Genomic DNA, 26,824 nt, shown 5'->3' with positions numbered 1-26,824 from the left:
TGTTGTGGTGTCCGGCTGCAAGAGTGCTGTGGGAGACGGTGTTGAAGCCTGCAGAGAGGTCTAGCAGGATGAGGGCAGCGGTGTGGCCCTGGTTGAGTGGCACACGGATTATTATTATTATTATCATTATTATATTCTTATATAGCGCCAGAATCGACCCCCGAAGGGGTATCTCTGCGCTTGCCTTGGGAACCCGTCCTGGTTTTTCCCTGTGAGATAGCCCCTACAGGGCATCCCCAAGGTGAAAGCCAGGCATCCCGCCGCGGGGGGCCGTTGTGGAGATTAAGCAAGCTTAATGCCCAGAGTTGCAGAGTGTGAACCCATGATTAGGTCAGGCACCGAAGCGAGAATTATCGAGTCCATGGACATTTGAGCTCAAGACCCTGCCGCGTCGGGAATTGAACCCTGGTCCTGGGTCTGACCTCTGCTTCAGGGTCTGCCTGCTCTAACCAGTGAGCCACACTTCTCCGGATGTTGTCGGTGGCGGCAAGGAGGACGGTCTCGGTGCTGTGGTTGCTGTGGAATCCGGACTAGGAAGAGTCAAGGATGGCGTTCTCTTCGACAAATGCAGGGAACTGGGCTTTGACAAATTTCTCAGTGACTTTCTCTATGAAGGGAATGAGAGAGATGGGCTGGTAGTTTTTCAGGTCCGTCGGGTGAGCTGAGGGTTTCTTGAGGAGGGGCTTGACCTCTGCCCACTTCCAGTCATCGTGGAAGATGCCAGATTCAAAGGTGGCATTGATGGTGCGCCGTAGTTATCAGGAACCAATCTGGGGAGATGAACGTTGGAACCCGTTCTTCTCTCTCCTGGACCCACAAAGGCAGCTGGACCCCAACAATCATCCGACGAACACTGAACCAGAGACACCAGTGCTCATCCGATAAGCTCAAGGGAAGGGGGTTTGGGAAGAAACAATAAACTGAAAAAAATAGTTCAAACAAAAAGCTAAAATAAAGAAAGAAACAACTAGTGCGTGTGTGTGCCGGGAGGAGAAGCAAACTCTCGGTCACAGAACAATCTGGGACATCTGTCCTAAAGTTCGGAATGAGTATGGAGGCCAGCTCCTGCAGCAGTAATAAAAGACATCACTAAGAACACAAATAATCAATGAAATATATTATGCATAAATGTATGCATTGGGTCACGATAAAATATGTTTTTTAGAATGATTAGAATAAATCAGAACTGCACTCACACCATATTGCGCCAAAGATAAATACACACATAAGCACACCATACAGTCTTATTTCAATGAGATAAGACATAATCTGTATCCTTCAGCTGAAGTTTGACCAAGGCTTGAGAGTGTTATCAAGACCTTTCAGCAAGAAAAAACAGGATGAGAATAAACACTGCAATAATAATATAGACTTCTATCAGCAAGAACTATGCACAACTACATAAATGATATGAGGAGAAAATTACCAAAATTAAGGCAAGTACCGTAAAGTAAGTTGAGTGGGAACAAGAAGGAACTGTGATATAGGAAGTCTCTGACTACGAAGAGTTTTGTGCACAGTTACCCAAGACCTCCCTAATAACCAGAAATGAGCCGGGAGTCAAAACAATGGAATTCCACTGAGCAGAAGAGTTAAATGTAGCCCAAAAAGGATTTAGACTTATCTGCGAGTAGCAGCAGCAAGGATGGAACAGGACTCGTCCGACCAACACCTGTAAAGAAGAGCCGTCACGCCACAGGATCTTCAACAGGAAACTCAATGCGTAGCACCGAAGATGAGCCTGGGTGAGAGTTAAATACCTTTTGCCAGGCTGATGAGTCATGGAGGTTGCTAAGTCATGGAGGCTTTTTGAGTCACGGAGGCTGCTGTGTCATGGAGTTTGCTGGGTCACGGAGGCTTGTTGAGTCATGGAGGCTTGTTGAGTCACGGAGGCTGCTGAGTCACGGAGGTTGCTGAGTCATGGAGGTTGCTGAGTTATGGAGGTTGCTGAGTCATGGAGGTTGCTGAGTCATGGAGGCTGCTGAGTCATGGGGGTTGCTGAGTCAGGGAGGTTTGTTGAGTAACGGAGGCTACTGAGTCAAGGAGGTTTCTGAGTCATGGAGGTTGCTGAGTCATGGGGGCTGCTGAGTCATGGGTGTTGCTGAGTCACGGAGGTTTGTTGAGTAACGGAGGCTACTGAGTCATGGAGGTTGCTGAGTCATGGAGGTTGCCGAGTCATGGAGGTTGCTGAGTCATGGAGGCTGCTGAGTCATGAGGGTTGCTGAGTCACAGAGGTTTGTTGAGTAACGGAGGCTACTGAGTCAAGGAGGTTGCTGAGTCGAGCTCTGGCGTGGCCTGCAAAAAAAGATAAGGAAAACACCACCACTTACCGGAGCAGAGAATTAAAGAAATTTAAGTCAGCTTTTCTTCCTCAGTGAACATGAGGAGTAAAAGAGGGGATGAGCCGAGGGTGAGAGGCATGTGTTGAGAACCTGCTGGGAGCCCCCACCCGACAGGCAGTCTTCCTAGGTAGGATGTAAGTGAGTGAAATGCACTGAGCTCTCTGGGGTTCACCCTGAATAGTTCCCCCACTACTTCTGGAGTGCGGATGGTGGTGGGCAATCCGATGGATCCTGACAGTAGTACACGTGCTATGGTGGCAGCGGCTCTGTGGAAGATGTGAGGCAGACAGGGGTCTGTCGGGGCTCCTGAGTGGGTGCTCTTCATGGTCCTGGTGGAATCTTTGGCGGTGACCAGAGTCCAGGAGGTGATGGTGGATGGGTTGGCTTTCCTAGCCGGAGGGGAGGGTGGTTTCTGAAGTCTGTTTGCTGAAGTTGCCGTAGAGGGCTTTGATTTTCAGGTGGAAGTAGGAGCCGAGATTGTTGAAGAGGTCCTGGGAGGGTGTGATGTTCGTGTCTTCGCCAGGGGGGTTGGGAGGGGGATGTTTGGTGAACTGCTGGGTGAAGTTGAAGAGTTCCTTTGAGTTGCTGCCGTTGGTGAGGATTTTGTTCCATATGAAGGTCCTCTTGGTGGTTTTTATGAGTTGGTGGTATTCTGTCATGGCGTACTTGTAGGTGGTCTGGTCTTCGGTGGTTTTGCTGTTTCTTCATCGTTTCTCGAGACTTCTGCAGGAGCGCCTGGCTTCTTCGATGTCAGTGGTGAACGAGGTCTTCAGGGGGTGTTGTCTGTTGGTGTGGCAGAGGGTGAAAGCTTGTCTGCACAGCTGGTGATCCAGCGATGTAGTTCCTTGGCTACAGAGTTGGCATTGGTCGTGGCGGAGGGGAGGTCGTGGATGAGGGTGGAGTTGAGGTGCTCCTCTATAACCTTACTCCAATTCCTTTGTGGCGGTCGTTGGGCGGGGATGTGTGCGGTGGTGGTGTTGAAAGAGAAGCGTATGCAGTGGTGGTCTGTCTAGAAGAGCTGTGAGGTGTGGCTGAAGTGGATGTTGGTACCTCCTGCGAAGATGGGGTCGAGCATGTGTCCAGCCTTGTGGGTGGGGGTGGTTGCAAGCTGCTTCAGTCTGAGGTTGTCGAGGTTGTCCAGGAGGGCGGTGGAGTCGGTGTTGCTGTGGTTGTCCAGGTGGGACTTCAGATCTCCGATGGGTATGTAGTCCATGGAGGTGATGGCATGGGGTGCGATGAGGTCGGCAATGGAGGTGGTGAAAGAAGCACAAGGCACCGGGGGTCTGTAGGCGAGGGTGCCACAAAGCGTCGTTCTGTGGCTGGTCTGGAACTGGAAGTGCAGGTGTTCATTGTTGGAGAGGGAGTTGCTTGTGCTGGAGGTTGAGAGCCGGAGGGAGCTCTTGTGCGCGATGGCAAGTCCTCCTCCTGGGCATTGGGGGCGGTCCTCCCTCTAGATCTTGTAGCCGTCAGGAATGGCGGTGGCGGGTACGGAAGCGGCGTTTGCCCAGGTTTCCATGAAGAAGGCGACATCTGGTGAGAGGGTGTCGAGGAGGTCCCAGATCTCTACAGCATGTCTGTGCAGGGAGCGCACGTTGAGTAGGATGCACTTCAGGGGTTCTGTGGTGCGGGCATCCAACATGGGTGCGGAGGTTGTGGGGGTGCTGTGGATGGTGAAGAATGTCGGCAGGTTCGGCAAGATAACTGGCCATGGGTGGTGTGGCGCCTACCGCTGGCGGTTGAGTGCAAGGAGGGCAGCAGAGTCGTAGTGGTGGGAGTTCGGTGATCCAGGGTCCCTGGCACTGGTTGGGGTCGGGTTGCCGACTGGCACTGGTGGGCTTGCCATTGGTGCCCAGCGGTGCGCCCTCTGCACGCGTCCTCAGTGTGCCCATTAATTAGGGATGGGGAGGGAAGCGCAGCTGGGAGGCAGGAGCAGGAACCGGCAAGGGGAGGGGCCATGGGGCAGCAGCGGCAGGGGAGAAGGGTGCAAAAATGGGCGCAAACAGGACACAACAACAGGAAAACTTAAAAACAGGGCACAACAACAGGAAAACCTAAAAACAAGAAGCTGAACAAGTATACAATTAAAATAAAAGAATGACACAGATGGCAAAGATACAATTAGTGGAGGAGGGCTTCGAACTCCTACCAGCCACAGGAGATCTGGGTCGGCGCCAGTCAGCACAACAGCGTAGCTGCTGGGGGAGAGAACCGGTTTCTGACTAGGAGGCCAGAGGTCTTTCTCGCATTCGCTCGCAGCAGCGGCCATTTAATAGTGAAGGGGGAGGAAAGCGCAGCGGGGATGCAGGAACCGGCAGGGGCAGCAGTGATGGGGGAGAAGGGTGTGAAAACGGGCGCAAACAGGGCACATCAACAGAAAAATCTAAAAACACAGCACATACGAATCAATGTGTTTGGTCAAAGCAGGACTTTGTTTTAGTTTGTTTCTATGTTTTTGGTTGGGAAGTCGGTGAGTAATTACAGGAAACTCTCAGCCTGGCTCAGGCTCTATTTACTTCATGCAAGTTGAGCCCATTGGAGACCATGTGCTGTTGGTGTAGAGCCCATTGGAGACCATGTGCTGTTGGTGTAGAACGCATTGCTTACCATGACTTCTTGATCCTATCCCAGGACGACGCTGGTATTCTAAGGGAGACCCTTCCAAATGTGAAAAAACATTACATAAATACTTGCGGAGCGTTACATCTGTTTTAAGGCTTGTGAAGGCCATTAAACTGCACAAAGAGTTAACTTTTCTGAAATATATCTTAATTGATGGATGTAAGGGATTTCTGTAAAAAGTGCCACTCCTAAGTGTCACACATACAGCACTGAAAACTCCCAAAACACGCCACTGTAAATTGGGATATTCACACAAAGTGAAACAGTAATATTGGCATTGAAAATGGTGAGGATGAAGGGGGGGGGGTCTACCTGGAGAATCATGTTTTCACTGTCATGGAAAAAAACATAGGTCATACTTTAGCGCTTTATCCAAATTTAGTGGCGTAGTCAGGCTAAGCATATTGTTTTCATACTCCCTTGGGTGCCACATTGGTCAGGCCACTACTTGCGCTGCAGTGGGGTCTGGTGACGTGCCTCTGTCATCATACTCAGGCCTGCGTCTCACCATGCCTTCCTCCAGTGGCAAGGAGCTGTTCTGGAGAGCCCCTGGTTGCACGGAGGAGTGGTTGCAGTTCTCAATGCAGGTCAAGCTCAAAGCTACCAATCCACCCGAACAAAGGTCTTGAGGATCTTGTAGGAGGACTGTGCGCTGGTCTCAGGAGCTAGCAGCTTGAGATTCTTGGTTCACAATGAAAGGGGGGTCTAAAGTAAAGGGCACATGAAAATCCCCAGCACAGTTAGGCGAAGCGGTAACTGTGGGATTGTTCATTGTATCTTTTTTGTCTAAGATGCTTCTGAAGCACAATTCACATCTCAGCCATGACAACTGGATGCGCTTGCACTTCTCATTGCAAAGGAAACAAGGAGGCACGCCACGGTCATGCTAAGGTTGGCTCCGGCAATGTCCCTCCATTGATCAACGCTTGTACACCATCCCAATCACTCCCTTGCCAGTGAAGGGGATGAGAAATGTCTTCACACTGGATCAGGGTAACTCCTTCAGCATCAGGGAGCTCACCACACCTGCCAGCCGAGCCTCTAAGATTCTTGGTTTGAGTTGGCAATTTCTTCAGTGGGTCAGTCCATGCTTCTGGACAGCTTCTTCAGTAGGCACCTGCAGCTGAGTTTCTTCTTCTCAGCAGACTCCTCCTGCAGGTATACAGACAGCACCTGTCTCATAGCAGAGCAGGCACAATCCTGAGGCAGACCCACACGGGTCAATAAGAGGTCCTGGAACCCTGGCTGGGAGGGTCAATCCTTCTCTTATACTCCTTACTTATGGCATAGTTGGTAATCATGTGCTATTATAGAACCGGTTTGAGGCAATTCCTTCAATTTGTGTTTCCTTATTTGTCCAGAGTGGACACATTCTTTGTCTCCAGTGATAACAGGCAGCAGGAGATGGTGATGGGAGGCCACCTGGAGCAACCTATGATATCAGCCTAAGCAGGCAAGAAGTCTTCCCACATGACACCCGTCAGCATTGTGGACGCAGGACCTCTTAGGAAGCAAGGGGACAGGCACTCACAAAGGCTGACACTGCACTTCAGGGGACACTGCTGCCTCTAACCACCCCCACACTCTCCATCTATTCTTAACCCTTTCGATGCTGATGACGAGCTCAGCTCGTCATCACCCACGGGTGTCGTGTGCTGATGACGAGCTGAGCTCGTCATGATGTATAGACTTTACAGAATCCCAGCACAGGGGAAAAATCCCCGCAGCAGCCATGTGGTTAAGAGGCTACTCCAGGAAAGAACAAAATGCAGGACACAGCAAAATGTCACTTCAGCACATCTAAAGAGAGCCCTTAATCTATCCTCAACACATCAGAGTCTCTTGCCACACAAAAGCCTCAGGAATGTTAAGAAAATACACAAAGCTAGTGTGACATTTTATGTGTAACCTTTATCTGGTTCAGCCTTCAGTAGCAGTCCAAGATGGATTCTACTGGAAAACCGTGATTGAGTCACTACTCCTCTGGCACAAACGTGTGTCTACCTATATGCCATGCTAGGAACATTCCATCCCAACAACATGGAACTCTACAATAGGTGCATTAACATAGTGAACTGTCTCAGAAGCACTGTGTCCTATCATCTGCAGACTACACATAGGATTATAACATAAAAGCTTATTTATTTGTCTGTTGTTTTAGATCTTTCATAGCCTTGTGTATTTGTCTGTTGCTTTTAATATTTCATTATTTTCTCTTCTCTACATTCACTTCCTTCTACTCTATTATTTTTGCTCTTCTTGTCCACCTCTGCTCCATTTCATCTGTATGCTGTATATTATTATGTCTACCAACCTGCCATAACTTCATTAAAATCAGTTTTCCAGACCTCTTAATGTGAGCCTGCACCTGGCACATGATTGAATCTACCCTAACCCTAAACGTTATTGAGATGAAATAGCCATATACATTGCTCTAGTGCCTCTGTACTGAAAGGACAAACATTGAATAAGAGACTGACATATTGGAAGGTGGTAGAGGAAGCAAAGGAAAGAAGTATGTCTAGCTAGGGATTTACTGTTGATGTATGTAGCACACTGAAAATCCAAAACTTTTTTCGTGCAGGTGAAGGGCAGTCTGGGAATGAACATCATCAGCTCCATTGCAGCCTTCCTCGGCTTCATCTTCTATGCAATTGACTTAGGAATCTGCTCTCTATATGGCTGGCACGGTGGCATGTACGATGAACCTCCCAGGATAATCGCCCAAAGCTTAGTGGTAAGTTTGGATGCACAATGACTCTCCCAGGAGAATCGCACAGAGCTTTGTGGTAAGTTGGGATGTACGATGACTCTCCCAGGTGCAAGTCAGACCAGCTCTACTATATCTGCAGTTGTTAAATAACCCATGGGAGATTTTTAATGTTGCAAATGGTTTGGTGGTGGCAGTCAGACATAGGAAGAAAAGGTGTTAGATATTTTAAAGTGTTGACTGAGTTCATATATAGATGTAATTGCTTTTATCGTAAGACTAATGAACTATAAGCCTTTTGTTTTTATTGCCATTATTTTATTCTTTGTATGTGGTATATTTTAATTAATTTAAAATGTATTAATGTTTCTTATTCAGTCTTTTACGTAAATTTTTCACTGTGGTGTACTTTTATGGCTTTGGTTAGCCGAATAAAGTGGTTTGAACTGAACTGACTCTCCCAGGAGAATCGCTCAGACCTGTGTGGTAAGTTGGGATGTACAGTGACTCTCCCAGGAGAATCGCCCAGAGCTTTGGTAAGTTGTCTACATTAATGGGAGAAATCTTTTTGGTGAGCATATAGTGGATACATAGACGCACAAGAGAACATGATTCCTTATTTAAGTACACAAGTTACAAGAAAGAAATAGCAGGGGTCCACTACAGGGTTGGATTGGGATCACAATTTGGCCCGGGCACTGACGAAAAAAGTGGCCCACATTTGCGGGGCGTGGCCCACATTCACATAGCGTGGCCCACATTCGCGGGCGTCAACTTTCATGAAACACACAAGGAATGTAAGTGGGCGGATATTGTTCTTGGGAAGGACACAGGGCCAAGGTGCCAATGTCCTATAAGCTGAGCACCTGAAAAACAGCCAGGCCCCTTTCTATTACCAAATTATTCCCAGCCCTCCAGTGCAGGAACATCTGAAAACAGTGAGGCCCCTTTTTTGTCGTAAAACATTATTAGCAGCGCAGGAGCACCTGAAAACAGCAAGGCCCCTTTCTCTAAAAAAATTATTCCCCAGCCCTCAAGCACAGAAGCACCTGAAAAACAGCGAGGCCCCTTTCTAATAAAAAATTATTCTCCAGCCCTCCCGCGCAGGAGCACCTGAAAAACAGGGAGGCCCAAGCCATTTGCCATTTGTAAATTACTCAGCTCTCCCGAGCCCTTCACTGCCTCAGGGCAACGGCGTGGCAGGAGAGGGGCTAAAGCAAAAACACAGCTTCTCCTCCAGTGTCATGGGATAATGCTTCCATTACTGTAATATTAAAACCTGGGAAGCCATCAACTGCTTGTGGTTCGTACAGACCAATCTCGATTCGAAACGCGGATTACAAGACATTCTCCTCTATTCTTGCAAATAGACTAGCCTTAGTTGCACCCTCCATTCTACATCTAGATCAGAAGGGGTTCGTCAAGGGGCGACAGCTTTTCGAATTAACCTTCGACTTAATAGGAGCTATAGATCTGGCAGTTTTGGAATCTCTCCCTTTGGCGGCTCTTACGTTGGATGCAACTAAGGCCTTCGACAGGGTCAATTGGTTGTACCTGTTGGAGGCCTTGGTAAAGTTAAACGTGGGAGGAGGATTTCATCGAGCAATTGGTCTTCTTTACCAGAACCCCAGTGCCTGCGTTCTGGTCAATGGGGTATTATCTGACCCCTTCAACATCTCGAGGGGCACTCGGCAGGGCTGCCCACTCTCTCCACTCCTTTTCGATCTATATGCTGAACCATTTGCCCAGAGTTTGTGGGATAGTGTTAACATCAAGGGGTTCGTATGCAGGGCTTGGGAGAGAAAGGTGGCCTTGTATGCGGACGATATCCTCATCTTTATGTCCGCACCCCATTCGGCCCTTCCTGCAATATTTAAACTGGCTTCGGAATTTGGGGAGGTGTCTGGCTACAAGATTAATACATTAAAGACTGAGATGATGACCTGGAATATCGACAAGAGTTCCTTTAGTTCTGGCGTACGGCCGGGTAAGGGGATGAGGTATCTAGGCCTTGTGTTGTTGGGGATATAGATCAGATCGCCACTAACAATTTTTTGAAGGTAGCTAAGGAATGTCATAAGTTGCTCCGAAATTGGGCTCTTCTCTCGTTGTCCTTATTGGGTAGGATTAATCTTGTTAAGATGTCCATTTTACCCAAGATTACCTTTTTATTTAACATTATCCCTTTTTATTTTGAACCTTCTCTTATTAAAAAACTACAGGCCGAAATCAACACCTTTATCTGGAATAAACACCTTCCAAGAATTTCGTGGAAAAAAATCAGGAGACGTAGGGATAAGGGTGGGCTTGCTGCCCCTGACCTGCAGATCTATGCTTGGGCCTTCCAGCTATCTCATGCTAGGATGTTATTAAAGAATCCATCTGACCATGGAGTTGGTTATATTTATTCTACATTGTTGATGGCAGAGGGGGTGAGATAGTCAAGTTTCCTCTTTAAATTTGGAGATCTCAAGTTTTTTTTAAAAGTCAAACTGAAAATTTTACGGGGTATGGCAAGAATTTGGGCCCAGCTAACAAACGTTATTAAAATAGGGTACTATGGAAGTAGAACGCCTTTGTGGGGCCTTCCCGATAGCCCGGCTTGGTTGGGAGATGTACTTGCTCAACCTATTAGAGATTCTGGACTTCTGGTGTGGGGAGAATTATTTGTTGCCGGTGTTCTGTTTCCCTGGGAGTGTTTAAGAAACAAAATTGGTCCAAACTTTGCCAGACTTAAATACTTGCAAATATCCAGCTGGTCTGGGGTGCCACAGCGTCAGTCACCTTGTGTGCTGCATTGGACTTTGGCGATTGTTCTGGTAGTTGGGTCCCTCTTTCTTCTGAGCGGGAGCTTTCTGCTGGTGTCCTCAGTATAGCCGGCAGCGCGGAGTGCAGAAACCGCGCTTCCAAGACGGACCTGCAGCAAACTTAGATTCAGAGTCCCAGAAGCCTCTGGGATACTCACACCTGCTCCGGGGCTGCCTCCGCCCCCAACACCGGCGCACACAAGCATTTAAACTCCACACAGCTGCCGCGTCGCGGGACCGCGTGCGGACCAGCGCCGGGCTAAGCCCGGGACAAGGGCGGGCCCTCTGTGGCCCTCAGAGGCCCTCAGAGGCCGGGCTGGGCCATATCCCTAACTTCTACCACAAGAGGTGAGCAGGGGATAATCCAACATGGGGAAGCGAAATAACACGCCTACAGTGCCTGCTCCCACGTGTTCCCCCAACCCACCTCCCTCCTTTGAATGTTTACTCGAAAATGCACTAACACTGGTCCAGGAGGAAATAGCTAACACAGAAAGGAGGATGTCACTGGGTTATAACAACACTGTCTTACACTCACCCCAAGCTAATCCTCCCAACAACCTCCCGCTATCTCCTGTAATTACCATCATGAAACCCTCCACCACATTAATATCATCGGAACTGCAGCCTGGGGATAGCAGTCCGGTCATAACCATTGACTCACAGCCTGACTGTGCTGTGCAGCTCATAACTCCATCCCCGCCCACGAACAATAAAGTTGGTGAGGGTAAAAGGAAAAGGGGCCCTTTGAAATCGATTGTTAACAAAAGGAAGCAACCTGTCGGTAATAAGAACCAGCCAACTCCGCAGAGCATGTGGACTAGAGGGAAACAACAACAAACTGGGGATCAAACCGACAACATTGATACGCCGCAAACTGATGTACTAGCCCCGTCCATAATGATTTTCCAGCGATGATCACAATTCCTTGGGCACACAGACTGAGTTTTTGACTGACAGTACTATTCAACCCAAGCCCAATGGGAATCTTATCGAGACAATCGTAGATACTGTTTTTAAACAACTGGAATGTCAAATGATCAAGCAATTTAATATTGTTTTTAAAAGGTTAGATAAATTAGAAAATTTAGTTAAAAAGGAAGAGGTCAAAAGGAAAGGGGCGATTAGCCTTGACCAACTTAGGGGCGACCGCCTTTTGAAGGACCTGGAGTCTGTCAGTAAGGTTATTCTGTGCGGTGCACCTAGCACCAGCAGTAGCAGCACGAAGGACGTTCCTAAACCTGCCAGCAGTACCCCAATAGCCAATAATACACCCAATAATACACCCAGGCTCATTAACACAGGGCAAACTAAACCTGTCCCTAAAGCCAAGCCAACCCCTCTCGTAGTCGCAGGCTCTTCTAACCCTACTATTACTCCCAACAGTACACGACAGGAGGGCCACAACACAACCACCCCTACTGTAAATCCTGTGGTACAAAGCAGTAACAACACCAGGAATGCCCAACCAACAGCTAGTAGACCCAGAAAATCTCAAGAACCTACCCTTCATTTACCACCTGACGCCTGCCCTTACGTTTTAGTATTGGCTGGCGTCCCACCTTTAAAGGAAGGACAGGGGGAATCCTGGGTCCAGTTGAATAATAAGTGTATTGATTGGCTGACCAAACACAAGGGGGTAGGTTATGACATTAGGAATGAAATTCTGTCTGCCCGTCGCGTGAGTTGGATTGGTCCCTTATGCAAAGACTTCAATGGGGACTGTATTGTTCTAAATTTTAGGCACCCTGGCACTGCTAAATACATACTTAACCATAATAGCACCAACACAGGACCTTCTACTGTTGTCACTCTCTTGCCCTTGGGTTATTTTTACAGGCCCCCACCTATGCAACCCTTTTCAGCCCCACATTCCTTCCAACCTTTTCCAGCGCTGTCGCCTTTCCCACTTTTTAATAGATTCTCCGCATTGGCAGATACATGGAGTTTGGACTGACCATTAGATATTCCTTCTTACACCTTAGCTTATGATCACACCAACAATGAGGCCCTTGTTGGCAACTTACCCATCTGTCCCAGTGCAACATTGTTGAATTCCTCAGACAGGTGTAGGATGTCATTTGACCCCACAAAAGGCGTTTCTGGCCAAACCTCTACTATGGACTTTGATGAATTCTCCATTTTGAGTTGGAACATTGCTGGCCTCAACGCTAAAATGAATATAAAGTCTTGGACTGATTGGGTAACAAGCTTTGATGTCCTAATGTTGCAGGAAACCTGGTGTACAAGATCTTTACTCCTTGAGGGTTACAGCTGCCATAATTTGATTGTTCGATCTCCTCCCATTGGCCGCCCCAGCGGGGGTTTATCAATTTGGGTCAAAATTACAGCTGGTGTTAAAACTGAACTACTGCCAACCACTAACAAAAATTTTCTGGCATTGAAATATACAGGACGGTTAAAGTTATGCTTTATTAATTTTTATAATAATGATTTTACAACCCATCCCAACATTAATTTTCTGGATTTGTTTACATTTATTGACGAAGTAGTGGGTGGCCAAAAATACGGAAGCTTTGATGGCATTTGCTTGGGAGGCGATTTCAATGCACACATTCACTATAGTTCCCTGCCTTGTAGGAGAGGTGAAGAACTATTAGACCTGTTAGCAACACGTGACTTAGCTTAGTTGATGCTATGAAGAAATTGGATATGGATGTGAACTATGTACCGGCCCCTACGTACATCGGCCGTGGGAGCTCTACCACTATCGATTATGTCTTCATTTCATCCCTCCTTGAGGATCTCCTTTTGAAATCTGAGGTTATCACGTCTCCGTATAGCGACCACTATCCAATTTTAATTTGCCTCAAATCAACCAAAACATCAACGAACAGACTAGAAATCGGGGCAAAAAAATTAATGACATCAACAGACAGGTTAAGGGTGGCTTGGAGGGGGATAGACAACCAAGGAGTCTTGGCTAGAGTCATTAAAAAACATCCTACTCTAGTCTAGTCTCAGTATGTCTATCAACCACCAGCCCGGGGCTTGACATTGTTAACTCTTTTTGTGAGCTATGCAAGGTAATAAAAGGGGAAATCTCCAAACCAGCCCCAGCCCACACCAATAGCAATCCCAGGTGGTTCGATACCTCTTGTTCCAAAGCCAACCGGGAACTTAGGGCTGCCCTTACTGCAGCACCACGAGACCCGTCTCTGGTAAGGACTTTGAGACTCAGATACAAACTTTGTCTAAAAACTAGATCAGACGAACTATTAAAAGATCACTGGGATTCCCTTGTCCGCACTGCAGCCCTACGAGACGTTGGAGGGTTCTGGAGGGCTGTCAAGAATCTTAGGTCACTGGGTTCTAACATCTGCCCCATTAATTGCAATATAACAGGGGATGTGTGGGTTGACCATTTTTCGAAGATCTATTACGCTTCTGCGACTGGCAACCCAATTACAACTATCCCAGTTATAAAGCCTTTAAATATTTTGTTGTCTGAGGTTGAGGATGCTATCATTGAAAGTGCTGGTAATAAAGCTCCTGGCCCAGATGGTTTATCCATCGATCAAATTAAATCTGAACCTGACTTTTGGGCACCCTTGTTATGCAATGTCTTCAATAATTTATCCACCACTGCTGTCCCGGAAACATGGTCTTGTAGTACCATCGTACCCATATTCAAAAAAGGCAATAGACTTGATCCTGGCTGTTATCGCCCAATATCATTAATTGACAATACTCTAAAGGTCTTAGGCAGGGTCCTTTTTAATAGAATTAGTACTTGGGTGGATGAAAATACCATCTTACATCCCTGCCAGCTAGGGTTCAGGAGTAAAGTGGGTACGGTGGAACAGTGTCTGAACCTAAACCTACTTATGGCCAAATATACGATCGTCAAAAAATCACCCATATATTTTGTTTTATGGATTTAAGTTCTGCGTTTGATTTTGTTAATCGTTCCCGTTTATGGTCAGTTTTGTTAAATTATGGTTTAGATGAATCTTTAGTTTATTTTCTGGCACACCTTCATAGTGATTTGAAAGCTCGTGTTCGTATAAATAATGATGGTGAAGTCTCAAATGATATTTTAATTGGTAGGGGGGTCAGACAAGGTTGTGTTCTGGCCCCCCTACTTTTTATCCTGTATATAAATGATCTGAGTGTTTGTTTGAGCAAATTAACCAATGATGTTCCGCAAGTTAACGGCAATTCTGTCCCTGCTTTACTATATGCGGACGATGCGGTCCTTATGGGCCGCACACCTAACGCCTTGCGAATTTTAATTTTTGGTTTTGTTAAATTTATGGCAGACCTGGGCCTTTGCACTAACTTCAAAAAGTCATTTATAATGTCTTGCGGCCCTAAAAGTTCCAAAATAAGCCACATTCAATCAGGGGATGATATTTTAAAATGCACTTGCACTTTCCCTTATCTTGGTCTGTTATTTTCCAACACTGGCTCTTGGCAACCCCATGTCGCCTTGGGAAGGAATAAAATGAGCAAGGTCATAAACTCTTTAACCTCCCGTCGCCAACCCAAACAAGCAGACGTGATTGTGTCACTTTAACAAATTTATAAAACACAATGTCTACCTGTGGGCACCTACGGTGCCGAGATATGGGGTTACTCCAATAGCTCACAATTACAGACCGAAGAAAACAGATTTTGTCGGTAGATTTTAGGGGGGGTTATAAGTGCACCAACTTACATCTGCCATAGGGAATTAAACCTTCCTTATATTGAAGATTTTATAAGATCAAGACCCGCATTGTTTTGGATAAAAATCTGGTGTAATTCCGCTGCTTCCCTGTCGCGTGATATTATTAGGGATTGCCTAAAATGTGAGAAGGCTAACTGTATACCCTGGTTTAGGGCTGTAGAAAATAGTTTATCAAGTGTGGGCCTGGGTCATCTTTTTACATCCCCACAACTGATTGACCATACGCATAAGAACTTAACAAAAAGGGCTCTCTATGAATGTTACCGTAACGAGAGGCTAAGGCGTGACTTGACAAAATCTACTACAATTAGATACACCACCTTTATGGAGTTAAGTGAGAAACCATCTGCCCTGCCTCAGAGTTATCTACGCTTAAAACTAGGCAGATGGAATAGGAGTTTGCTATTCCGATTCATGGACGGAAGCATTATAAACTTACTTTGTTTTCCGTTAGGTTTTAATAAATGTGTGGGAAACTTAAAATGCCCCTGTAATCTCGGTGGTACACAAAGTCTGCTCCATTTCATTTTCTTTTGCGGTTTTTATAGAATGCACACTTTGCACTTTTTAATGCCGTACTGTAGGAAAAACGCTTTGACCGATTTTAATCTAGCTTTTAAAGATTTTTTAATGTTAAAGACGGATGAGGCCATCTTCAGAGTGAGCAGCTTTCTTAAATCAGCCGTACGATCACGTGCTTCTCTGCTAATTGATTGAAATATTTGCACTATGCACATTTCTGCACATTTGCCTATTGCACAATGTATACTTTGCACTAAGAATTGTACTTTTGCACATGATAAAATTAAATACCGTTATGAGCTTGTAATAAGTGGGACGGAATCTGTGTTTTATATTATTGTTGGATTTTATGTGTACTTTTATGGATGTTTTACAATCCGAATAAAGATCATTTGACTTGACTTGACAGCTGGTCTAGATCATATAACGCTTTTCCATCTCGAGGAACTAAATTTCCCTTGGGTACACACAGTCACCTTATCACCCTTCTAGTTGACAAGCCTCCCACTAAGAAGGAGATTTCATCTTGGTACAATCTAATTCTGGAAGAACTGGATGGCGAATTCCTATTACCAGATCAGCTTTGGTCATCACATCTAAGTAACCCCAACCTGCAAGATCTTTGGAGTACATCATGTGGTATGATGTGGGATGTCGTCAAGCCGGCATGGTTACCTAGAAACCATATTTTTACTATACACCGAGCTTACTATTCGCCCCTTCAACTTTCTAAATTTAATCAGGGAAACAGGGTGGCATGTGCAAGATGTGGGCTCTTAGCCGCAGCTGATACCCACATGTTTTTCGAATGCCCTCATCTGTCCCTATTTTGGGAAGCCTTAAGTAAGACCCTTGCAATATCAGTTGGTACCAATATTGTTCTTGACCTTACCTCGGTAATTTTTGGCATTGTAGAAAGGGTTCCCACATCGGCAAGGAAGTTGATTTTTTATTCTATCCTGCCTGCTAGGAGGGAGATATGCAAGAAATGGAAAGACTCCCTACCTCCCTCAATTAATGACTGGTACACCTCGGCCTTGCAGGTCTCTAGGTTAGATTTGGCCAGAGCTGGGAACCGTGATTAAAGATCTTTCTGGCATCTCCTGAGGTGGGAACAATGAGAAACTGTTTCTTTTTTTCCTCCAGGTCCAAAGATTAAGCCATCACTCCCATCTTTGGGTATAGCCCTGTTTTGATGCTCTACTAGCATCCTGGCTGCACTCCTGAGACCTCCATATGGTTTTTGTTTTGGCGGTCAATGCTGGTCTAGGCACTTTTGCTGAGGGATGAGCGCCCCGTTCCATCTCTACCCCCACCAGTCGAAAGAACTGAGGCAGCATGTTGCTTGTATACCTGCAGGTTGCACAATCAGAACCTAGGTGGCATATGAGGACAAAAAAAAAAGAGGCCGCTATACATTATATCCAGATGCACAGCAGAGAAATCATGTTTTACTTGAACGGGCCTCTGCATAGGATGATCCAGCACAAGGGCCCAAGCTGGGTAGACACCTGCGGCAAGTTACAGGAGAGCAGGACATTTCTTATGATGCTAGACAGGCATTTGTGATGTATTTCGCGGATCGCAATGGTGTTTAACAAGCGTTTCACAGCGTTTGTTCACTGGGTATTTGCTAAATGCAGTAGTGTACGCCCACAATCTTGATTTTTTTTTATGGCAAGTGAAAAATCCGGGAGAAGGGGGTTCAAGCCCCCCCCCCACCCCAGCCGACGCCTGTCCCGGCAGAGTCCATGTTTGGGAAGCTTTCATGTATTGCTTTTACCACATGTCCCATTTGTAAGCACAGTAAATGACAGCTGGCACAATTTAACCATTCCAATAGTACTCAATTTATGAACTTCAGAAAGATAGAAGGCTGAGTCAGCACTCCAGTATTTAAACCCATCAACATATTAGTTTCCCAATTGAACCTTTTTTTACTTAATGCATGGTTTAAAGAGGTCCATCTCTTTTTTGAAGAAGAAAACCATGCAACTGTATGTCTAGGTTTCAAGGAAGAACACGTTTGGCTCAGTCACAATTAGGGCCTGATTCTGATGCTATTTGGAAAGCTTCCCAACCGAATGGGTTTGGGAGTGGTTTCCAACTAAATCGGATCAGGAGAGTCCAACCGACCGAGAACGATGCATTCAGATGCTTCCAGATACGATTTGGTTGGATTCCAATTGACTTCAATGGGAGCCTTCGTTCAGACCGAATGCATAGGTTTCCATTGAAGAAAGTGGTAGCTGGGGAAAATCGGGTACCCTGTGGTGGGCACCCCCTGGTGCCCGCCAAACTCTTCGGCTGGTAAGGGGGGACTCATGAGTACCCCCACTGCTGTCGGGTTTGGATTGGGGTATTCCCAACACCTAACTCGCATCATACTCAGCCGGTTGGAAACTAGTCGGTTGGAAAGACACATTCCCGATCTGATTTGGACGGAGCAAATGCCATTATGAGGCCTTCCTAACTGCATCAGAATCAGGCCTTAAGTTGTAAACTCTAAAAGGATTTTGCAGACACCTTAACATTTTAAAGGCCGATGTTGACACTTTCCTGACGTTCACACTACCTTTACTGTAGTACATGTTGATGGCAGCACAAGAACATGTTGGTGAGCATTTTCTTTTCTAAAAGAAAAGCCTAAATGCAAGAGGGAATCCTCCCTCATGTCCAGGGTATGATTTTCTTTTAATTGGCTGTAACGCCAATGAGCGCCACACTCTGACGTCACAAGGAAACAAATGGAAAGTAGAGCGTGTTAATGGCATGGTCAACTTTCACTTTTGATCAGTGTCAGAGGGAGGCATAGCTCTGCCCGAGCAGCAATCCTTGCACCGGAATGAGCAAACTTACAAGTTAATGATGGAGTGTGGGTCAGCTACAGGGACTTTAGCTCATCTGAACAGACTTCCTTAAACCCTGGTTTGCGGAGCATTGCAAGGATTCTCGTCGGAGATGTGTTGCACAGCCGAAGCGACGCATCAGATCCGAGATGCAGTGAGGCTGTGATGCGAGTGCCTGCGCCTTCATCAAGGATCTTGTCAACAGGACTTGTGATGTAAAGTCCAGCATCAAGCATGTGGCACTCAGTCAGGTGGATGTGTCCGTTCCAAGGAGGTGCGAGGCTGTGATGCGCGTGTTAGGCATCGTTATTGAGGGTGCCGTGGAGAAGAGTTGCAAGTCCCGGCACTGAGAATACACCACACAGCGGCGGTTCTGATGGGCTGCAATCTGGGTCTTTGCGACAGGTCCATTCCACGCAGCAGTGGCGATGTGTTGGTTCTGCTCCGGTTAGTGCCATGCAGCAGAGAAAATGAATTAGCTCCACTGGATCCACAGGCTGCTAGAACACCTTCAGTCAGTCTCCAAGGGTCCAGGACTGAGGTGGCACCACTTGGCAGGGTAGACTCACAGATGGCAGAGTCTAGGTGCTAGTGCAAGGTTGTTGGAAGCCTCTTATGCCCTTGAGGCTTCAGATCAGGAGGCCAGCCAACTCGTCCTTGGAGTCACTCTGGGGTCAAAAGATGCAGGTCCAGTCTTCTCACCCAGGCAAGAGGGCAGCAGGTCATCAGTCCTTTTAGCAGCACAGCAGTCATTCTTCATTGCAAAGTATCCACAGGTCCAGAAGTGTGCTAAAGAGTTGAAGCCTAAGGTTTAGCATTTATACCCAGTTGTGCCTTTGAAGTGCAAAGAAGCGTTTAGAGGCATGTCTTTGAAATACACAGGTGCCTTGCCTTACTGGCCCTGGCTTTAGACTAACCTCAGTGAGTATGCATCCCTTTGTGTGGAGACAGGACACAGCCTACTCAAGTGTTAGTGGGGAAGTGCCACTTATCTTGGGATTTACAAGTAAATTGAATATGCCAATAGAGTATTAGCCAATGTAACCTGTTTTAACCCCATGGCTGCTAGGCGTTTTCCCGTCCTGCGCTGGGTTTTATTGTTTTATATTGTTTTATGACGAGCTGGCCTTGTCATCCGCGCACGGCAGGTAAGCGCCATGACGAGGCCAGCTCGTCATTAGCCTCGAAGGGGTTAAGGAGAGACCACAATCACTTTAATACTGGTTAGGGGGGAAGCCATGCCAAGGGCTCCCAGTCTAACCCAAGCAATACCGTTTTTCTACCTTCCTTGGGAAACATTTTAGGAGATTTCAAATCCAAACGGATGGTTTGGCCCACTCTAGTTTTGCGCAATGCCCCCAACCTAAAAGTCTTCCTTCACGCTTGGGAGGCATAGCGAGGGGTTTACCCCAATCTACCACACTAAAGGATAAAAAGCCCACTATACACCAGGCATTTCTTTATTTAGAAGAGGAGGGCCCATTTAGGTAATTGCCAATGCTATTCTCTGTCACAGGTAATACCATTATTACAGTCAGGGGTCCAAGGGCGGGGAGGGAGAGCCAAATAGACACCAGGTATTTCAACATAAAAATGAGGGGGGCCCACCCTGGCTTCAGGCCATGCCCTTACCTTAGAAGGCAAACAACACACCATTGATGGATGGAATGCAGAACAAATCAAAACATCCACCCCAGTAAAGCTATCTGGGTTAAATCCATCATTCTGTTGCTCACCATGCCACCCCAGTTTAGACCTGACCATATGCAAATCAGTCTCAACCCTAGGGGCGCTAGAGGGCGCACTGCAGTATGGCCGCACTGCTGTGAGGCTCCTGCCGCCCGGAGCTTTTATCCGTGTATTGATCCTCTCGGCCATCGCCGATCCCTGCTTTGACCCTGGATTCTAGCTGGGGGAGCTGCCGGCCACACTCGGTCCAACTCCTGAGGTGATCGGAGCATGCTGACCGGAGATACGAGGGCTTGAAGTTTCCCCCGCCGGACACTCTTGAGGACAGGTGCTCCGTGGTCCGGCGTCCCTGCCAACTCCAGACCGCGGCTTCGCACGTGTGGTGGAGGCCCTGTCCCCTCCCCCTCTGAGTTCTTTCGCGGCTGGACACTCTGCCGCAGCGGGCGATTGTGGCCACTGCCTGTGGCCCGGGAGGCTTGTGTGGAGCATCGGTGCAGGAGCCACACCGGACTCCGGAGGTGAAGCGCGACGGGGCCACGTCTGCAGCCCGAGGTGAGAAGCGGCCATTACACAGGCGGGAGTGGCGGGGTGTTCGCGCCTGCTCGTGCCCCCGGCTGTGGTGTTCTTATGTCCGCTGGGAAGCTGCCTGCGACGCGAAGCGGTGGGCGCAGTGTGGACTACAGGTGCTGGAGGCGGCTGCCTGGACATTTATTGGTGCCATTTTCATCACGACGGTGGCTGGGTGGCGGAGCCGGCCAGTATTGATGGCGCCTGTTGTTGGAGCGCTGCGCTTTTCCTTGTGCTTGGTGGCACCTTCCTGCTGTCTGACCTATTGACTGTTGTTCCCTGCCTTGGGCCACAGGCTATGTGGTCCGGAGTGTGCTATCTACTTATTGGGAGACATCGCTGGTGCAGGTCTGTGCACGCAGCCCTTGGTGCAGCCTTTGCGTGGCGCTTATTCCCCTGCGCTATGATGTAATATGCTGACCTACTGTTGTGCCCCCCGGCCTGATTTTGCCTATGACTGAGGGTGCTCTCCTCTGCCACTACAGGAGCGGCTGGTTTTGGGACTATTGGAGGGGGCTGATCCCGTAGTAGCGCGACAACACTGTGTGGCTGGCCGGACATTACACGCCGGTCTGTGGCTTTTGTGCGCTGTGTGTTCTGGCTGGTGGGACACTCCGTTGGGAGCCCGTGGCTTTGGACCCTGCAGTCCATTGGCTTCTCCTCGTGCACCGCTGTGGGAGCTACCACACGCTGAGAGCGTGTTATCATGGGGAAACCTGACAACAAGCAGCCTAAGCTGTCCTTTGACTCTGTGGCGGCCAGGAGGGGTGTTCGTCTAGTGCAGGAGGCCGGGAGCTCGCGTTCCCCCCCCCCCACCAGTCGCTGATACTGCTCTGCAGCCTCCCAACCCAGACTTTCAGCAGATGAGGCAGGAGATGAGGCAGGGTTTTGCCACTATTGTGGATAAAGTGGACAAACTGTCCTCGCGCATGGACGCAGTGGTGCAGAAACTGGATGTGCATGAGGAACGCCTGACCACGGCGGAGCAGCGCATCTCAGATCATGACGACACTGCCGCCACTCATACCACCCAGCTGGCGAGAATGGACAATATCCTACGGGTAATAGCCGCTAAGAATGAGGAGTTGGAGGCGAGAAGTCGGCGTAATAACATACGCGTGGTAGGTGTGCCGGAGACGACAAATGTGGGGAAAATGGAGACGTATGTGGCGAGACTCCTGGTTGGCACGATTGGCGCGGAGGCGTTCTCTACGCAATTCATTGTGGAACGGGCGCACCGCTCCCTTGGGCCACGGCCGGCCACAGGGGCTGCACCGCGCCCTATCATTGCCCGTCTCCTGAACTATCGGGACCGGGACGCTGCTCTCCGGGCGGCTCGCACTAATCGTGCGCTTTCCTTTGAGGGGGTCAACTTCACCATATACCCTGACTTCACGCCGATGGTGCAGGAGTAACGGCGTAAATTCCTGGCGGTCAAGAAAAAACTTTGTGACCTGAACGTGGACTATGCTTTGCTGTATCCTGCTATGCTGAGGGTGACCCATCAGGCGAAACAGCATTTTTTCACGAATCCGCAACATGCAGAGGACTTTGTAAAGCGCCTCAGTAGGGAGCGATCTGCGCATGACCGGCAGGATGTGGAGGAACGGGAAGGCCACCGCTCGGCGGGAGAGGAGGAGGATGTTTGAATATGTTTCTTTCGGCACGACGGCTGCGTGCACGCTGTGCACGGACATTCGTATAGCTGCTCTTGTGGCCTAGGCTCTTCCAGCCTTGTACTGTTGGAGGTGGACATGAGGGTAACCGGTTTGGTCCGAGTGGCCGCTATTGAGGGTCACTGAGGGGGCGGTGGTTGATGATGTTGATGTGCTCCGGGCACCCACCCCCACGCTGCGCCTGGGCCGTGTATACGCCCTGTGGTTCGGAGTACGGCGTAGTGTGTGAGAGTGGTGATGTGCACCTCTGGTGGGCACCCCACCGGGAATGCCCCATTACTTTTGAGTTTCTTTGTGCGATTGACTTGTTGGTTGAATGGACGGATGGATGGAGGGGGGGCGGGAGGGTGCCTGGGGGTCCTGACGGTTTGGGGTTGGTCAGGTGGGTGGGAGGGGGGATAGCTGTGTTGGCAGCGAATGTTCCACTTGATCCTTGTGATCGTGGCGAGGTTGGCTGCGGCTGTGTGTCTGTCCTGGCGGTGACCTGGGATTACTGTTCTGCTTCGTCCTCGGCCGTATCGGGCCTAAATTGTTCTATTGCGTATGAAGGGGGGACTGATTTGTCCGCTCATTGTGGCCATTGTCGCAAGGGAAGGGGCGGACGATGGCGGGCTACTCCTGGGGCGCTCATGGTCGTTGCTGATGGGACATGGTGTGTATGCCGCGCGTTACTTTTTGAGCTGTCTGTGTGCCTGTTGCACAGATGTTGTTGTTTGGGGTTGGGAGGGGGATGTCTGGTTTTTTGGATTGAAGATGGCAGGGGTGAATGTGGTGTGAGGTTGTTAGTGAGGTTGGTGTGTGCGATGGTACCGTTCCACTGCCTTGACCCGAGAGAGTGGGATGGTGCACTGTTTGCGTATGCCCCGTTGCACATGGATCACGGGTGATGTCGATTGATGCTGTAGATAAGATATCGATCTTGTCTTGGAATGTGCGTGGGCTTAATGATGCCAGGAAATGTCGGAATGTACTACACTATTTGGATAGACATGCAATACAAATAGCTTTACTGCAGGAAACGCATCTGCGACGTGTGCCTGCTCCTACGTTTGGAGGGAGGTGGGCGGCAGTGAGGAAATTTGCATCGTACTCCTCGTATGCTCGGGGGGCTGTTATACTTATCAAGAAGTCGCTCTCCTTTCAAGAATTGGGGTCACATGTGGACCCTGAAGGGAGATATGTGTTATTATGGGGGAGGCTTGGGCAAGTCACTGTGCTCTTTGTGAATTGTTATGCACCGAATATTGATACACCTGCTTTTTTTCTTACACTTTGGGGTCATGTTCTTGCTGTGGAAGCCTCACATATTGTATGGGGGGGGACTTCAATTTAGCAGTTCAGGCTCTGGAGGATAGATCGGAGGGGAGTCCTCAGTACAATACACAAGCCAGGGATGTCTTGCGGGGCATTGTGGAAGAAGCAGGCCTGATTGATAGTTGGAGGTATGCTCACCCGACGGATAGAGAGGGCACGCACTTCACTGCACAGGCTCGCTCCTGGGCGAGACTGGACTATGTCTTCCTCTCCAGAGGGCTGGTAGCAGGGTTGCGGGAGGTGATACACCTAGCCAGAACATACTCTGATCATTGCCTGGTTAAAGTTGTGTTTTCAGTGCCCGGGCTGCACAGGCCGCGGCCGCCCTGGAGGCTCATCCCCTCTGCCTTGTTGGATCCCGTTTTTAAGGCGGAACTTGGCGAGGAAGTGGAAGCTTTCTTTCCAAGGAATAAAGGATCTGTAGATAGTGTGGAGGTGATATGGGAGGCATTTAAGGTTACGATTCGGGGTGTCACTATCTCCAAGAGCTGTGGGGTGCTTAGGTCTATTGTTCAAACTCTCGCGGGTTTAGAGGCTGACCTAAGACAGCTGGAACGCAGACTGCAGGCTGGTTCTGATCCTGACCTCATGCATCAGTTTAGGGGTAAGCTTTCAGAGTACGAGGGGGAGGCTGCCAGGGAGGCTAAGCACAGGGGGAAGTACTGGACGGCGAGGAGATACTGCGAGGATGAGAGGCCTGGGAAGGTACTTGCCGCACTCACGAGACATCAGAGGAATAGTTCGGATGTGTTGGAACTGGTCTTGCCGGATGGCACGCGTTGTAGAGACACGAAGGAGATTCAGGAGACATTTATCCACCACTACGCTCAATTGTACACTACTCAGCAATCGGGAGATGTGAGATATGGGGGATTCCTTGATGATCTGGCGCTCTGCTGGCTATCAGACGATCACAGGGCGTTCCTAGGTAGGCCCCTTGAGGAGGAGGAGATTAGAGGCGCCATCATGTCTCTGAACAACGGGAAGGCTACAGGGCTGGACGGCCTTCCCGCCGAATTTTATAAATGTTATGTAGATATTATGGCTCCAGTTCTCCGTGAGGTCTTTGAGGAGTCCCTTGATGTGGGGAAATTGCTGGGGTCTATGAGGGAAGTTGCTATCACCTCGTTACTCAAACCGGGTAAGGACCCCCTGGACGTGGGATCCTATAGGCCTCTTTCATTGCTTAACTGTGATGTCAAGATTCAGGCAAAAGTGTTGGCGGCGCGGCTTTCGGAGCTCATGCCTGTTATTGGTTTGCCCGATCAGTCCGGGTTCATGCCTGGCCGGGCGACGTCTCATAATCTTCGAACACTGTTTTCCCTAATCCTGACTATAGCTCCGGAGCACCCGGTAGCCGCCGTTTTCTTGGACGCTACAAAAGCGTTTGATTCCGTGGGGTGGGGTTACCTGATCGATGTCTTATGCAGAATGGGGTTTCCTCGGATATTTATCTCGTGGGTCAAATTGCTGTACACTGACCTGGTGGCGAGGGTGGTCGTGAATGGAGTGCTCTCCCCCCGGTTTCCTATCACAAGGGGAACCAGGCAGGGATGTCCCCTCTCTCCCCTCCTGTTTGCCATTGCCATAGATCCTCTTGCCTGTCGGATTCGCCAACTGCACCAACAGAGTGCGTTTAATTGTTTTCAGCGCCAAGTGGGAATCTCTTTGTATGCGGATGATGTCACGCTCTATGTGAAAGATCCGCAGGCGAATCTTAACGCGCTTTTGCGAGAGCTTGTTGCCTTTGGAGGTGTCTCTGGGATACATATCAATTGGCAGAAATCCCAATTCTTCCCGCTCACTGCAGCGGTTCATCGCTTTCCGTTGGACTACCCTCTGGAGTGGTGTGATTCGGAGCTGCGATATCTTGGTATTGTGGTCTCTCTGAACAGAGAGGAGACTATTAGGCTTAACTATGGCGTTGCTATCACTAAACTGGCGGATAATATTACGAGATGGGTGTCTTTGTCGTTGTCCATGGCGGGCAGGGCGTCTCTGATAAAAATGGTGATCTTACCCCGCTTTTTGTATCTTTTTCAGAATATTCCATATCACCCTGGAGCGTATTTTTTTAAACGTCTCCGCTCGGAGCTGATTCGTCTGTTCTGGGGGGGTAAACAACCGAGAGTGGCGTGGGCTACCTTAACGTTGCCCTATGTCGATGGAGGTTTTGATGTTCCTGACTTTGAACTTTATTATTTGAGCGCTCAAACACACTATGCATACCACTGGATGAGTCCCACACCGTTTATGCCACAGATTGCGGCTGAACAATGGGTCGCCCATCCTCTCCCATTGGAAGGCATGGTACTGGGCAATGTGGGCGATGTGGATACACACCAGACAACGGTAACGTGCACAGTGGATGCTTGGAAACGTGTGGCGAAGCTACTGGGTCTTTCGTTCCTCTATTCACCTGCACTACCCCTAGTATATCATCCTGCTTTGTCCCTATTGCAGGCGACAGGGTTCCAGCGTCTGTGCAAGCGTCTTGGGACGCTTACGTGGGGGAGCCTTTTTCGCGAGGGCACCTTTCGTACCCGTGAACAGTTTTTTGGCGGTGTGATTTGTTCCCCCTTGGAGATGTTTTATTATGTCCGCTTGCGACAAGGCCTGCGGACCTTCCTGCCTGAGTTCCCTAAGGAGACAGACGTGACCTTACCGCTCCACGTTCTGTTAGTCTCCGATGGGCGTCATTTGGTTTCTAAACTGTATGGCGCCATCAGACGGCAACGAGTTACGCCGGCTAGTCGGGTACGGGAACAATGGAACGCTGAGCTTGGGATTACCATCTCTGACGAACAATGGGCGTACTGTTGTGGTGTGACTGCCAATATCTCCTCTAGTTGCCGTTTGAAAATCATACACTACAAGTTCATACAAAGGTTTTATTACACCCCAGCCAGGAAACTTAGATTTCGGTTTTCAGAGGACGATAGATGTGCCCGTTGTCGGGCAGCGGGTGCCGATTTCCTGCACCTGGCATGGGAGTGTGAGGCCATCTCGGAGTACTGGGTGCAGGTCCATGCTGCT

At 48.7% G+C, this 26,824-nt stretch overlaps 1 protein-coding gene across 1 annotated transcript in view; it reads left to right on the top strand.

The window, feature by feature from the left end:
* The window catches only part of LOC147663436 (membrane-spanning 4-domains subfamily A member 4A-like), a 101,936-nt gene that overhangs the window by 62,257 nt on the left and 12,855 nt on the right, over positions 1-26,824 (top strand). The window contains exon 6 of the mRNA XM_086950463.1: positions 7,546-7,698. Within this exon, the coding sequence (XP_086806589.1) occupies positions 7,546-7,698 (153 nt within the window). The remainder of the gene's footprint in view (positions 1-7,545; positions 7,699-26,824) is intronic.

The sequence above is a fragment of the Lissotriton vulgaris genome, unplaced genomic scaffold (assembly GCF_964263255.1).
Source record: "Lissotriton vulgaris unplaced genomic scaffold, aLisVul1.2 SCAFFOLD_336, whole genome shotgun sequence".
Taxonomy (NCBI): domain Eukaryota; kingdom Metazoa; phylum Chordata; class Amphibia; order Caudata; family Salamandridae; genus Lissotriton; species Lissotriton vulgaris.
Note: the sequence above shows the minus strand (reverse complement) of the source record. Positions and strands in the feature narration are given on the sequence as shown.